The 14,931-nt window shown below is 40.3% G+C and overlaps 1 protein-coding gene across 1 annotated transcript; it reads left to right on the forward strand.

Annotated features, from left to right (window-relative positions):
* Positions 1 to 8,317: 8,317 nt before the first annotated feature.
* Positions 8,318 to 14,359, forward strand: LOC306966718 (natural killer cells antigen CD94; the record flags this gene model as incomplete). The annotated part of the gene is made up of 7 exons (XM_079561531.1): positions 8,318 to 8,493; positions 8,777 to 8,869; positions 8,952 to 9,050; positions 11,086 to 11,169; positions 11,371 to 11,522; positions 12,753 to 12,844; positions 14,224 to 14,359. The coding sequence occupies exons 1-7, from the start codon at positions 8,415 to 8,417 to the stop codon at positions 14,357 to 14,359; spliced, it is 735 nt and encodes a 244-aa protein (XP_079417657.1). The 5' UTR covers positions 8,318 to 8,414.
* Between the last annotated feature and the right edge of the window lie 572 nt (positions 14,360 to 14,931).

Raw genomic sequence — 14,931 nt, forward strand, 5'->3', positions numbered from 1 at the left:
CAGTGATGCATTATGCATTATGCATATGCATCCTCTACTGCTATTGAGCACTCATTTTTGTGATAAATATAAGTGTTTTCTGGAGGTATTTTTCAAACCCGGAAGACACAACTCTTCGATTCAGTTAACTCCGCCCCCTCTCTCCGCACATACAACTTTACCGCAATATAAATAGCAATAAGTGAAGTTACTTCGCGATGCAGTTTATAAGGAGTTGTTTATGTGATGGGATTCGTGTTGGTTACAAAAGTTAATCCACGTTGATTCTGGCGAAGGTTCACCAAACATCCATCAGAGACAGTCACAGAAAAACACTATTTTGGTGATAGTCGCTGACAAGTGGCCTCTTCTTTAGGAAGGTTGAATAACTCACGTCCTCGTTGCCAAACGCGCTTCTTTTTCTCCGTGACATTATCGTTAGGTAAGAAAAAAGAACAGGTGTGTCCAGAGTAGGTTATAACAAGCTCCATCTTCACAGCTGCAGCGCAAACATGACATCTGAACATCTGTTCAGACGCTCAGGGGATGTGTTTGTTTACAGTCTATGGTTTTGGCCCCAGCTGACCTGGAAGCACCTCGGGCACATCCTTTTTTTCTTTTTTTTTCCTCTTTGTTTCTTTCTTACGACAGAAATAATTAAAACGCTGTTTTACAAATTCAAATCAGGCTGTAAGGCACTACATTACAGACGTCGAGCACTTCCGTTCCGCTGTGACGACACAACTGAGCAACTCAGTCGTTCACCAGGAGAGGGCTGCGCAGCTGCTCAGAGAGCAGGATTCAGGAGGATTGCTGAGAACTGCGTGAATGAAGCCAAAAACTATTCTGGGGGTGTTTTTGATAAGGAAATAGCATAACAACATGGCTAAAAGCTGCTCGATTTTGCATGAAATAGGACCTTTAATGTCTTTATGTAGCTGTTAGCTTGACCTACAACATGTGTGCCACATTCATTATTTTTTATGAAACCAAATATCACCGTAGAACATTTACGCGGTATTACATTGCACTTTCTATAGGCTATAGTTATATATCAAAATTATTCTCCCAACTATCTTTATTTTAGTCATCAAATTACACCAGTATAGTAATATTTTATGTAAAGAAAATAACTCACGTTTGGGTCCGAAGCTGGAAAGAGCGGCAGAGGGCTGCGCAGAAGCGCTAAGAAGTGCAACTCGACAAAATAGTTTAGCCCCAACCGAGGTGATGCGTGCGATTATACACAAAATGAGGAGCTCGGTAGGGTTGAACACGACAAAGTTGAGCTGTGCGATGAAGAGGACGGCCACTACCTCGTACACCGCAGTGCCGTTCTTGTTGGTGCCGAGGGGGAGGATCATGCGGCTCACGGCCTTGTTGATGTGGAGGCCACTCTCACACAGCTGCATAGTGACGGGAAGTGTGGCCGAGCAGGAGGAGATGAACAGAGCAGTAAACAGAGCAGGAGAGAGCAAAGAGAGCAGATTTTGCTTAGTTTTAAACCAGAATATCAGCAACAGCAGAGAGGTCTGGAGAATGAGCCCAAGGATGACAGTCAGAACGAAAGGCCCTAGCTTGGCAAAGCTCCCCGAGTCTGTGATATCGAGAACGCTCGAGGCAATCAGGGACACCACCCCGATAAGCAGGTACCACAAAATGAGGTCCACCAGGTCCTGAGTTTGGCATTTAAATATTTGAACAGGTTGATTATCGCATCTCCAGCGGGGCCGACCTCCCTCAGAGCGACGCCACAAAATGAAGGCCCACACAATGAGGCCCAGGGCGTTGGGGCCGTTCACTTCGGTGCATTCTCCTTCACTGTTTCATGTCCATGTTCATCAATGTAAACACGGACTGTTTGAAACATGTAAAAGAAGTCGGCTACTAGGACTTAAGGAAACAGGGAAGCAACAAAGTCGAAAAGAAAGTCAAAAACATCTACAGAAGTGGATGCAGTTTCCTCAGAGACTCGTGCAAAAGCTGCTCCCGGCTGAATGAGGAGAGACAGGAACAAACCAATAATGATGGAGGTAACGGTGGTCAAAAAGAAAAACACCACGGCACGACGAGTCTTCGTCATGGACAACTTCAGGGGTTGACCAGCCACACTGATTATGATGCTGCTGATGATAAGGGGCACACCAACACACTGCAGCATATTCATGAGTAGTTGTCCCGGATCTCCAGGAGCATTTTGTCTCGCTCCCGAAGCGTCGCAGTGTTGAGGATCACCCCAACACTCACACCGATCAACACACTGCAGCATATTCATGAGTAGTTGTCCTGGATCTCCAGGAGCATTTTGTCTAGCTCCCGAAGCGTTGCAGTGTTGATCAGGGTTGCCAGGTCTGGGCAGCCAAACCCGCCCAAAAATATCTAAAAACCGTGGAAAACCCGCAGACATACGGCACGGCTGAAATTTTCAATATTGTTTACTATTTAACAGAGCCCATGTGCTCCTGCGATGATGAGAAACCGCCCCTACCTCCCTTATTGAAAAAGCAGCTTATAGAGCCTTGGATTTGCCTTCGAAATAGTGATTTTGATCAAAAATAAGATGGAAGTAGACAATTTGACATTGATTACAGTGTAATGGCCGGTGGGGCAGTTTTACTTATTGGTTCAATCAAGTCACTTCCGAACAACGCCACCCTGGAGTAGACTAGTGCCAGGGACACTAATATAAATAAGGCTCGCGCAGATAAGAGAGAGAGTGGACCAGTAGACCAACATATAGAAAATATACAGTTTATTTTGTAAATGTTAAAACAGGAGACAAACAAAATAATGCAAACAGGTAAAATTCAGTAGACTACTTTTTCGTTTTCAATTAAAATTACCAGGTGAACACATTACCAAGTGAACACGAGTTATTGCACAGATTCCCTCAACCGAGCAGCCCCAAAGTGTTCTTATGCCCGGAGGCCCTACCCGTGATGCGCGTGGGTCCACGGGCGCAGTTTCAGCACAGCCTTTTGCGGCCGCGGTCCAGCCGACGGCGGCGTCAGTGGACAGCGACAGTTTTTGTTGTTGTTGTTGTTGTGCGTAACGAACTAAAACACTGCAGGAAAGTCTCAAATGGGCAACGGAGGAAACGATGGGGGAGGAGGAGGGAGGAGCGGAGAGAAGAGACCCGCGAGTATCCCAATCCTAGAGATAAAATTTGGGGAATTAATATCCTGTAAGAATGTCCATAACCATACGTAGCACGAGAGGCCAAACACCAAAAAAATACCTGCCAAGCGTACGCAGCGCGCCGCGCGCAGCCTATAGATGGCAATCCAAGACGTGGCCGTATCCAATATGCCACGCTACAAAAAAATACAAAAATGAGCTAATGTAATCTACAAATTTCGTTTCGTTTTGAGGGTTAGGATGCTTACCAGAAGTTTCTTTCGAACGAGGCACCGCACAAGAGGGGAATTACCCTGCTTCGACTTGTGCGTAAAAGCCGCTTGACGCCACCACTAAAGACAGCGGGAGGTTAGAAGATGTTGACCTTAAATCAATGTTTATTTGGAAACGAGGTGGCTTACCGAAGCTTTCGACTATGCCGAGCATGTAGCACGGGCCGTGAGTGTAAAGGTGGAGCGGAGCCTTGTGCGCGTGCGATGCGCCCCGGCAACGCAGATTTAGTCGGCACGCACTCCGGATCCCAGTGTCCAAGAAGGAGTTTAGTTGTTATACGTTTTAATGTTAAGAGGATCAATCTCGTAGGACAAGGCTCCACTCCTCGTGCTCCGTGCTCAGCTCCCAAACGGCGGGTGACGTCAGAGGCGACCAAGGGGGCCGGCAGGTGAGGATACCTCCTCTTAAAGGTTCAGGTGGCACGTAATAGGCTGCCGGTGGATGTGAGGGCCCACTGCCACAACAGCAAGGCAAAAAACCGTGATGGTGGACAAAAATATAATGAAAAATCTAACAAGAACGTATTAAATTTGATCCTGTCATGCTAATATACAAATGTTTTACTTGGAGAATGGCTTATGTTGTTCCAAAGTTAACGGTATTATGCAAGCTTTTTTCTGACCAAAGACATACTAAATAAATGAAGGCCCATAGATCATGTGGCCGGCAGCTGTTTACGGCACTGTGGCTAACGCTAGCATCCCAAGAAGCTAGACTGTGAAGACTCTACACACTGATAATAACAGAACAAGCACTCATGTTACCTTCATTTAGTCTTTAGAGTGGAAGCAAGTATGTCAGGAGGAGAGGACATATTGCGCGGGGTAGCTGAACTTTGATTATTTTGATATGCGTTTGTTTCGGTTGCATGTTTTGTTTTTTCTTATTGGGACTGGAAGTGTAGTTAACCCATAAGGACGCCTTCCCTTGCACAGGATTGAGGCATCCCTCACTTGTCTCAAACAAGCGTGTTGGTACTCCACCCTTGACCTCGCCAGCGGCTATTGGCAGGTAGAAATGGACCCAAAGGATAGGTAGAAAACCGCTTTCACCAAAACACTAGGCTTATATGAATTTGACAGAATGCCATTTGGCATAGTCCAAGCATAGTCCACGGATTGTTCATCTGTGGCAACGTCCTGTGATTCGGACTCTAGTAAGAAGCTCAAGCTCATTGTTTATAGGGTCAACACATATGCCTTGAATTTTAATAACTAACTAATTAACTAATCTAACTAAACTAGATTACATTACTACAGTCTTGGGTGGACCAAGCATAGTCCACGGATTGTTCATCTGTGGCAACATCCTATAATTCGGACTTTGGAGGGTCGACCGTTGCCATATCTGGTGCTTCAGACTCTGAAATGAAATGCATACAAACTGAGAAACAATTTCAATACTTTTTTTCACCTTTATGTGATATAGAAAATACGTTTTCATCAACTTATTATACAGTCTTGGGTGGACCAAGCATAGTCCACGGATTGTTCATCTGTGTAAACGTCCTGTGATTCGGACTCTGGATCCCAACCTGGGCCTCGCCACAGGGGCGCCTGTGATTGCCCAACTGCGCAGGGAAACTGTACTCATTAGGGTAGCTATAAATGACTTCTTACCTCTACTTGAGTAATATTACAAGATTCTTGTGTTATCTTATTTTATTTGACCTTTATTTAACCAGGAAAGTCCCCCTGAGATTAAAAATCTCTTTTACTGAGGAGTCCTAGCCCTAGAGGAGAACCTATTGTACATATTTTTAGTGGTGGGGAAAGCGGAGTTCCCTGGGAGAACATGCAAACTCCACACAGAAAGGAAAAGAGTCTGAGCGTTAGAGGCACACGGTGATTGCGAGACCAGAGTGAGCGTGTGGCAGGGGCGAGAGCGAGAGTGAAGCTATGGTGAGACCGAGGCCGGGGCGAGGGCAAGCTGGGGCGCTCGCTATAGGGAGGGAGTTGGGCGCCGGGGCGAGGGCCTGTATTGCCTTTTGTGGCTTTAATTTTCTTTATTATTTGCTTACATGTTAATGTTTGCTTTGCATTCTCATTGTTTATTTTTTTTCCTTTTTTTTTAATTACCTCTATTTACTATTAACTGTTTGCAATCCCTGAGTGTTTTTCTTGAGAGTTGAATGTAAACAAGTGAATTTCTCCATTGTGAGATCAATAAGGGATTATCTTATCTTTGATTTGCAGTTCTCTTTTTGTTTTGCATTATTTGCTGTGCTGTGTCTAATCCCTATCGCGAGCGCCCCAGCTTGCCCTCGCCCCGGCCTCGGTCTCACCATAGCTTCGCTCTCGCCCCTGCCACACGCTCACTCTGGTGTCATAATATTGAAATAGCAAATGCAAATTACCACTCGTTGTACGGGAATAATATTTTAATGTCAATAAATGTCTTATCTATTCCTTTTATAGGCCTATTATGTTTTAAGACAATTGTGATAATAAAAATAAAGTTAACTGTTGTACTTTTTGTTAATCTTGAATCACGTCTTACTTTATGTCCAGACTTAAAGGTCACAGTTGATTTGGTCCTGGGGCCATCTCTCCAGGCGGTGCTGCCCCATCACTGCTGTCCAAAGTCAACTTTGGTTCTTTAAGTCTATACAGTTGACCAGTTGCCGGTGTTGTCTATAAGCAACAATACTACGTTCCAAGGAAAGCTGGACTGGTCTGCCCTCACTAAGGAAGACCGTATGTCCTATTTCATTCAAACTGATATACTATTGAGCAGAATTAATTTACCTTACGATGCAATCAGATGTACTGATCCAAACTGTGTTGACGTGAATCACAGGAGGGACATTTGTGCATTCTATAATGGAATAGTAAGTGCTCTTGTTGAAAGTGGTAAACCCTACTGTAAACGGATGAAAAACAATAATGTTAAACGGCCTGGGTGGAATAGGTACGTAGCTGGGTACCATGAACTGGCCCGTGAAGCTACAAGGGAGTGGGCACAGGCTGGAAAACCTCGACAAGGTCCTGTGTTTGAAAACAAAAAGTTCACTAATGCTAGATACAAGTACGCCATTAGGTTCATCACAAAGAATGAGCAAAGCATAAGATCAGATTCATTGGCTGGGAAGCTCTTGACAAACAATGTTATGGAGTTCTGGAAAGAAATACGCTCCCTTAACTGCAACAAGACAACTTTGCCCTGTACTGTGGATGGCATTTCTGGTCCAGACAACATAGTAGAGCATTGGAAACAGCATTACGATGCTCTCTTCAACTGTATACACACTGAACAATTTAATGTAGAGGCTATCGATATGGTCGAATGTATGAGTGTCACGGCTCATGATGTGTATCAAGCCATAAAAAAGCTGACAGACAATAAAACCTGTGGTGCTGATGCTATTTTTGCTGAACATCTGAAAAATGCCAGCAATAGACTATCTCCCCTTCTGGCAATTTGCTTCACCAGCTGTATGACCCATGGGATTCTGCCTGATGCACTCCTCTCTATCACCCTGGTCCCAGTCATAAAGGACAAAGCGGGTAGAATGGGAAGCTCGGACAACTATAGGCCCATTGCCCTTGCCAGCATTGTATCAAAGGTCCTTGAGAAAGTACTGTTGTGTAGATTACAAGATGTGATATACTCTGCAGATAACCAATTTGGTTTCAAGGCAAAGCATGGCACAGACTTATGCATATTTGCTTTAAAGGAAATTATCAGAAAGTATAAGAGTAAAAACTCCTCTATGCTCATATGCTTCATTGATGCATCCAAGGCATTTGACCGTGTGAACCATGTAAAGTTATTTATCAAGCTGCGTCAGCGAGGAGTACCTAAGTATATATTGAGAATCTTGGCCTACTGGTACGCCCACCAGGTGATGCAGGTGAGATGGGGCAGTAGTGTGTCGGCTCCATTTGGTGTTACCAATGGAGTGAGACAAGGTGGAATCCTCTCTCCTGTACTGTTTAGTTTGTATATGGATGAATTGTCACAACTGTTAAATGTGTGCAGGACCGGCTGTATGATTGGGTCTACTCTTGTAAATCATCTCATGTACGCCGATGATGTTGTTGTTTTTAGTCCAAGCAGTGCTGGGATGCAGGAACTTTTAAACGTGTGTTCCAAATATGGTGTGGACTATGACATCAAATATAATGCAAACAAGAGTGTCATAATGATTTGCAGAACAAGAGACGATAAGGTTTTGAACTTTCCGTCATTTAATTTGTGCGGGAATAATCTGACCTTGTGCAGCAAATACAAATATTTGGGACATTTTATCTCTGATGATTTGGCAGACGATGATGACGTGCTCCGACAGTGCCGCATGATGTATGTGCAGGCTAATATTCTTGTGCGCAGGTTTGGTGCGTGTACAAATGTAGTGAAAAGGACACTGTTTAATGCCTATTGTACCCCACTTTATACAGCACACCTGTGGTCAAACTATAAACGTTCGAGCATACGGAAACTTAACGTGGCATATAACGACTGTCTAAGAATTTTGCTGAAAAGACCTCGATGGGAGAGTGCCAGCCACTTATTTGTTTCTGCTGGCATCCGAACTTTTCATGCTGTTTTGAGAAATTTAATGTACAGATTTATATGTCGGCTCAACAACTGTGCCAATATGATTATTATGAGCTTGACAAACATCAAAGTCAGTGCCACGCGCTACCAGTCTGAACTGTGGCAGCATTGGTACAGTTGTCTGCTCTAAATGTTGTTGTGTGTTTGTTTTTTCGTTTTTAACTGGACCTCGAGTCTGCAATAAAGGTTGATGAATATACACTCATGCCACATCATCTCAATATTCAATTAACAAAGACACTTACAGTAAACACAGAACGTTTAGGGGAAGGACACTTTTTAAAGGGGAAGTGTCTTCACCATTTGGTCACAATCTAAGTTTTGGTGTTACACCCCTGCTTCTTCTTTTTTACACCTAAATTGTGCTTCGTGACAGATGCAATGTTGCATAACACTCAGGGTCAGCTGGTCAGGCTACTTGAAAAGACAAAACTGAAAGCTTCTGTCCAAAAGGAGAAGGAGTCATGGAGATGGAGGAGATCACCAAAGCAGCTGAGACGAACGTGGCCAAGGATGAAGGAGCAAGTGCGGCTAAGAGTGAAGGTACAAGAAAGCATTATTAACTACAGGAAAAGAGCATTTGTTAAAAGTATTTTGTTTGCTTTCTGGACTTTCTTAGCAGTGTAAAGGTCGTGTTGTTTCAAAATTGGGTCATTTTGGAAACAGGATTATTCGTGCTGTGGATCAGCGCTACTTGACACATTGTTTAGTTCTAGAGATCCAGTGTCGTCCTTAATTGACATGATTTTAATTCGATAAATTTGTGAGTGTATAGAGAATACTATTTTCTGTCAGTTTCACACACCTACTTTTGCTTTTGGTTCAGAGGAAACAGACCTTTACTCCAAACTTGATAGCCCCACAGAAGACCTATACGAGGAGACAAAGTTTGTCACAGGACCTTCAAAGGCAAAAGCTGGTATTTACCCTGTGTTATATATGTTTTTGGTCATTACCTCATTTCAAAGGTGCATTGTTCTAACACTGCTTATACTCTGTAGGATACTTTCAGGACATCAGGCTGTGGAGGTGTGTGAGTGCCTGCGTTGGAGTGATCTGTCTAATCCTGATCCTTGTCATTGCAATACTTGCCATCAAGCGTGAGTTTTATCCTGAAAAACTTATTTTCCCCCAAAACCCAGTAAATACTGTACCTGAAATTGTGGCGTGTGAAGTGTAGGTCTCTACTTGAAAACATAAAATAATAAGGACTTTTTGTCCCCACAAACTCCTTGGTAGTCATTGTATACAAGATGCCACTATTTACTATTTAAGTAATAATTTTCACATTTCCTGTCTATTGCCCACAGAGCTGAATGTAATGAGTACATTTCTCCATTGTGAGATCAATAAATGCTTATCTTATCTTATCTTATCTTACAAGGGGGTGAAGGGAAATTCAGGAAATTGTCTGAGCTGTAGCAGTAAAACTCATGTCCTGCTGCACAGACAAAAATAAATATTTTGAGGTCAAATGTTCTGCATGAAATAAGGAAATCTAAACTAGTAGAAAGATTTATTAAGAGAAGTTCACATGCAGCAATAAGTAATCTAGAAATATGTAGGATTTTCTTGAAATTAGACAAATTGTCTTTTTGATTTTGGGTAACTAATTTTAAGAAATCTGTCAAACTTAAGATTATTAAAATTATTATATTTTTAATGAAAGTAAGTATTTTTGTTTGCTCACATTCAAAGCATCACTGCATATAAGATCCAAATCATTGCAACCAAAAAAGGGTTGGGCAGAAGCAAAGGCCCCCCCCATGCATACTATGTCAAGAAACCAGTGTTCATTTTGACAACATATTTTATTTTAGTTTTAGTGTTAGTGACGAAAATGGATGGTTTAGTCAAAAAAATATCTTCAATATTAGTCTAGTTTTTCTCGACTAAAATTGCAAGTAAATTTAGTCGACTAAATTAAAGACAAATTTAGTCGACTTTGCACTTATAATATTTATTATAATTATATTTAATCAAGGTCCTGCTTCATGGAGCTGCTCCCACATGAACAAAGCTCAGAGCATGATATGATGTGAGGCTCTTTCAGACTGACAATAGAATAGTTATTTAATAGTTTGGATGATTTTAGTCTCTTCTTTTCATTTTTATTTAGTCTTATTTTAGTCGACAAAAATATCTGGACATTTTAGTCATAGTTTTAGTCTCATGAAAAAAGTTTTAATTTAGTTTTAGTCCAATTTTAGTCGTCAAAAATGTCACTTTGACTAAAATTAAGACAAAATAACGCTGAACTCAACAACCTGAAAACAAACTTTTTACATCAAATTCACATTCTATAACAATATCACTGTTATGCGATGCTCAATTTAACAAGTTCAGTACATGTTTTTCCTAAAATAGCTACATTCCGACAACTGGAACACATCTTTGTTTGGCACTAGTTCTTATTATTCTAACCAAAGCAAACCTCTTAAATTATAATGTCCTCTTCTTAAATCTTCTTAAACTGAAAGAGGATTGAATGCTTGTGCTTGTTTTAATATACTTTTGAGTCTGATGAGATCTTTATTTGTTGTTTGTTGTTGTATTGTGCTTATCGAATGGTACTGGATGTTTAGATTTAACATCATTATTTGAAACATTACCGCACAGTATGTGGTAACTGAATGTTACCTCTGCCTTCTCCTGTGGAATATTGTGAAACAGCTGCTCAAAGAAAGAAGATGAATTATTTCATGAATTAACCTCTTACCCCCCTCCTTAACCGGGCGCATTTTCTCCAGTTCAGCTTTATCCAAATCTAAAAGCCTATAGACCAGTGTAACACCTCATGTGAAAGCTAAGACCTACAAAACTAACGTAACTTTGTTGTGTTTTTGTCATATTTTTGTTTTGTTTCTGTTGCTTTTCAGGTACATTTTTGTTGCTTTTTTGTGGCATCACTTTTTCATCATGTTTTTGTTGCTTTTTTTTGTCACTCTTTTTGTTGCGTTTTCTTCTCATTTTCGTTGCCATTTTGACAATCAAGAAACTTTTAGATTTGGGGAAAGTGTGCTCGGTTCAGGTGGGGGTTAAGAGGTTAAAGACAAAGAAAAAGGAAGCCTCTAAATGAAAATAAAAACCCATGTATAGTGCCTTGACATTTTGCAGCACATGTTTGTTTTTCAGTCCAAAATGCCTCCTCGGGTGCCGTCTACGGAGATCAACTACAGCATCGCTTCCTGGAACCAGCGTCTGCAGTTTTGTGCAAACGTAAGCAGCACCCACAGCATCAACGATAAAACATCCACTTCTCAGAAACGAATCCAGTCAGAAAAATATAAAAATAGAAATATGTCACATTATCTACACCTATGATTATCTAAATCAGTTGAATATACTCAAAACAATAATGTGTTCTGAATTTGCACTATATTTTAATATCCGTGTTTCAATGTATTTGGTGTCTGTTAGGTCGCCAGTCGCCTCAGTGCGCCCCTGGCTGGTTGCAGTTTGGCGAGTCATGCTTTTTCTTGGCGTCTTTGAGAAAGACTTGGGATGAGGCTCAGGCAAACTGCACAAGCATGAGAGGAGCCCTGGCTGTCATCAGCAGCTACAGTGTGCAGGTCTGTGTCTTCATGACTGTGCATATTACCCAGAGTTTTTCACACCGCGGTCAAAAGCAACAAGTATTTGTGACACACGATCTAAAGTGAGATTTGCCTTTTGTCCACTTCCACAAACAAAGAAGAAGAAACTTTTTTTTATACAGCACATTTCACAGATAAAATCACCAAGTGCTTCACAGGGGCACAAAAAATAACAACGATTACAGAAAAATGTACATTGAAACAATCACAGCCTTCTCAACTAAAAGCTCATCCAAACAGCCATGTCTTCAGCTGTTTTTTAAAGAAATCGACAGAGGAAGGTCATTCCACAATTTGGGAGCAAAAGCTTTAAAGGACAGATCACCTCTGGTTTTAAAGTGGGTCCTTTGGACAGTGAGGAGGTTCTGGCCCGAGGACCTAAGGGTGCGAACGGAGGAGTAGGGGCACAGCAGGTCAGACATATATTTGGGAGCCTGACCATGCAACGCTCTAAAATTCAATTTGAAGTTTGATGGGGAGCCAGTGCAGAGAGGATAAAATGGGAGTAATGTGTGACCGACCGTCTTCTAGAGCCTGTTAAAAGCCGTGCTGCAGCGTTTGCAGATTTGTTAAAACAAGTAAAAAGGGAGTTATAATAATCTACACGAGACGAGGCAAAAGCAGGAATCATCAATTCTAGATCAGAGTTGGATACAATTGGCCTCAACTTGGCAATGTTTCTCAATTGGAAAAAACAGTTTGGCTGTCAAAAAACAGAGACAGGTCAAACCAAATGCCAAGATTTCTGACGCTCGACTGAACCGAGGAGCAATTATCAAAGTCACGACTTTACAATTGAAAGACAATCCATTAACTCCGACAGTCTGTGCATCTCTGACTCCTTAAACGAAAAGTACAGTTGAATATCATCAGCATAGATCTGGTAAGAGACATTTTTAAAACAGCTGATGATTTTTCTAAGAGGGCTGATGTGCAACAAAAACAAAACCGGCCCCAAGGTGGATCCCTGAGGGACCCCATGCAACAAAGGAGTAGCTTCAGACATAATGTTATTTATACACACAGAGAATGTTCTGTTGGTCAAGTAGGACGATAACCAGGACTATTCCAGAAATAACAAAGTCAGTATTAAGTCTCTGTAGCAGTAATTTATGATTTATGATCAAAAGCACAACTGGCTGAATGTGTAGAATATATATAATAAAATAATAATAATATAATAAAACTACTTGTTTCTTTCATTAGAAATTTCTGACTGAGAGTGGACGCCTGACGTACTGGATTGGTCTGCGAGGCAACACTTGGGTCAATGGCGATAAACTGAATCCGAGTCTAAGGTGCCGTGCTTATATTCTTTGAATATTTCACTTTTATGGTACTTTCAATCATCTATCTATCTATCTATCTATCTATCTATCTATCTATCTATCTATCTATCTATCTATCTATCTATCTATCTATCTATCTATCTATCTATCTATCTATCTATCTATCTATCTATCTATCTATCTATCTATCTATCTATCTATCTATCTATCTATCTATCTATCTATCTATCTAATCGAGTTAACAGATTTTGCAAAAACATTACCAGCTTTCATTAGTTTGACCATTTTTGTGATTGAGCCCTGACTGGAAGTGACAGAGGCAAATATAGAGGCAATTTTAAACCGTTGCCATGCCAACCATGTTGTAGAAATAGGAAATGAGTCAAACTGCTTTTGAATTTACCTTTATCTATGTCACTTCCTGTTAATAACTTACAAATTCAGATAAAAATAAATTTTCCTCCCAACATTTCTTCATTAAATTGCTGCTTCACTGGAAAAAAAAATTGTATTACTTACAACAGATGTTACTTAAATAAGTCCTATTTTCAAAAGCATTAAAACCTGTCATATGCACCTCCTCTTCCCTCTCGATTCATCATTAATATTTTCTAACTCAAATATTTCAAATTTATTATTGTTTTTACATCATAAAATTTCCCTCTATGGATGATATCTACCATGTGCATGATTCCATAAACTACACGAAAACATGTCAAACAATAAGAAAAATATAAACAAAAAACCAAGGCACTCCTCCCACATCATAATTCTCTATTTACATTTTAAAAGCCTTTTTTATGCTGGGCTGATGAAACTTTTTTTGTAACTTTCTTTTTATTGTTTTTAAGTTTCGAACAATACAAACATGGGACACTTGGGATATTAAAAGTAAAACTTTACCGTGAAAATGGTTTTAACAATGTGACGCTGGAGTGAAAATTGTCCATTTCTCCCATTTTTCTTGACACTGCTCTTCTTCAGTCCTCAGTCTATGGGTCAAAATGTCCATCTCCAAAATTCCTTACACAATTTGTAGCCAGTCTTTAGTTGTTGGTGGTTCCATTCTGTACCATTTGTTGGTAATAGTCTTTTTACAAGCTGCTAACAGTATTTTCAGTAAATATTTATCATTTTTTTCCCAAATTACCCCCCATGAAATAACCAAAATATAACAGCAAACATGTTTTAGGAATTATACAGCCCAATATCTTCACAATTGTTGAATATACAAGGGCTGATGAATCTTAAAAACTTTTTAAAACATAATGCTGGTTTTCTTCGAGTTAGTTCTCTCCTGTAATATAAGAAAAATATTCAAACCATTTCAACAAGCTGTAGAACCTTCTTTTGCCTTTGTAATAATCATGAACACTGTTTATTTTCAGCTACTGGTCTGACACTTCACCCAAAGGGTACTGTGTGATGCTGCAGGGTAACATGGACATCGACAAAAGCTGGTACAAAAGCTCCTGCACGCGCCCGATTTACTACATCTGTGAACGTCCAGTTTCCAAAAACTGACTTTAGAGCTGAAGTAGATGCAAATTAGAAACGCTTAGATAACTGTCTATTTACAGAAGAAGGAGAAGTTTGGTAATTTCATTTTTACACCATAATATTTTTGTTGTCATAGTTCCACATTTAATGAGATAAAAAGGGTGCGTACTCTACAAAGCGGAAGTTATAAGTTAAACTAGAACCAGTGTTAATTTTGTCGACTAAAATATTTAGTCTTAATTTTACTCAGAGACATTTTTGACGACTGAAATTGGACTAAAACTAAACTAAAGTTATTCATTAGACTAAAACTATGACTAAATGTCCAGATATTTTAGTCAACTAAAATAAGACTAAATAAAAATGAAAAGAAGAGACTCAAATCAAACACTATTCTATTGACAGTCTGAAAGAGCCTCATATCATGTAAATTCACTGCCAAAGGATCAGCTCTGAGCTTTGTTCATGTGGAGCAGCTCCATGAAGCAGAGGAACAAGATTAAATATGATTATAATGAATATTATAAATGCAAAGTCGACTAAATTTGTCTTAAATTTAGTTGACTAAATTTACTTGCAATTTTAGTCGACTAAAA

The sequence above is a fragment of the Gobius niger genome (genome assembly GCF_951799975.1).
Source record: "Gobius niger genome assembly, chromosome: 8".
Taxonomy (NCBI): domain Eukaryota; kingdom Metazoa; phylum Chordata; class Actinopteri; order Gobiiformes; family Gobiidae; genus Gobius; species Gobius niger.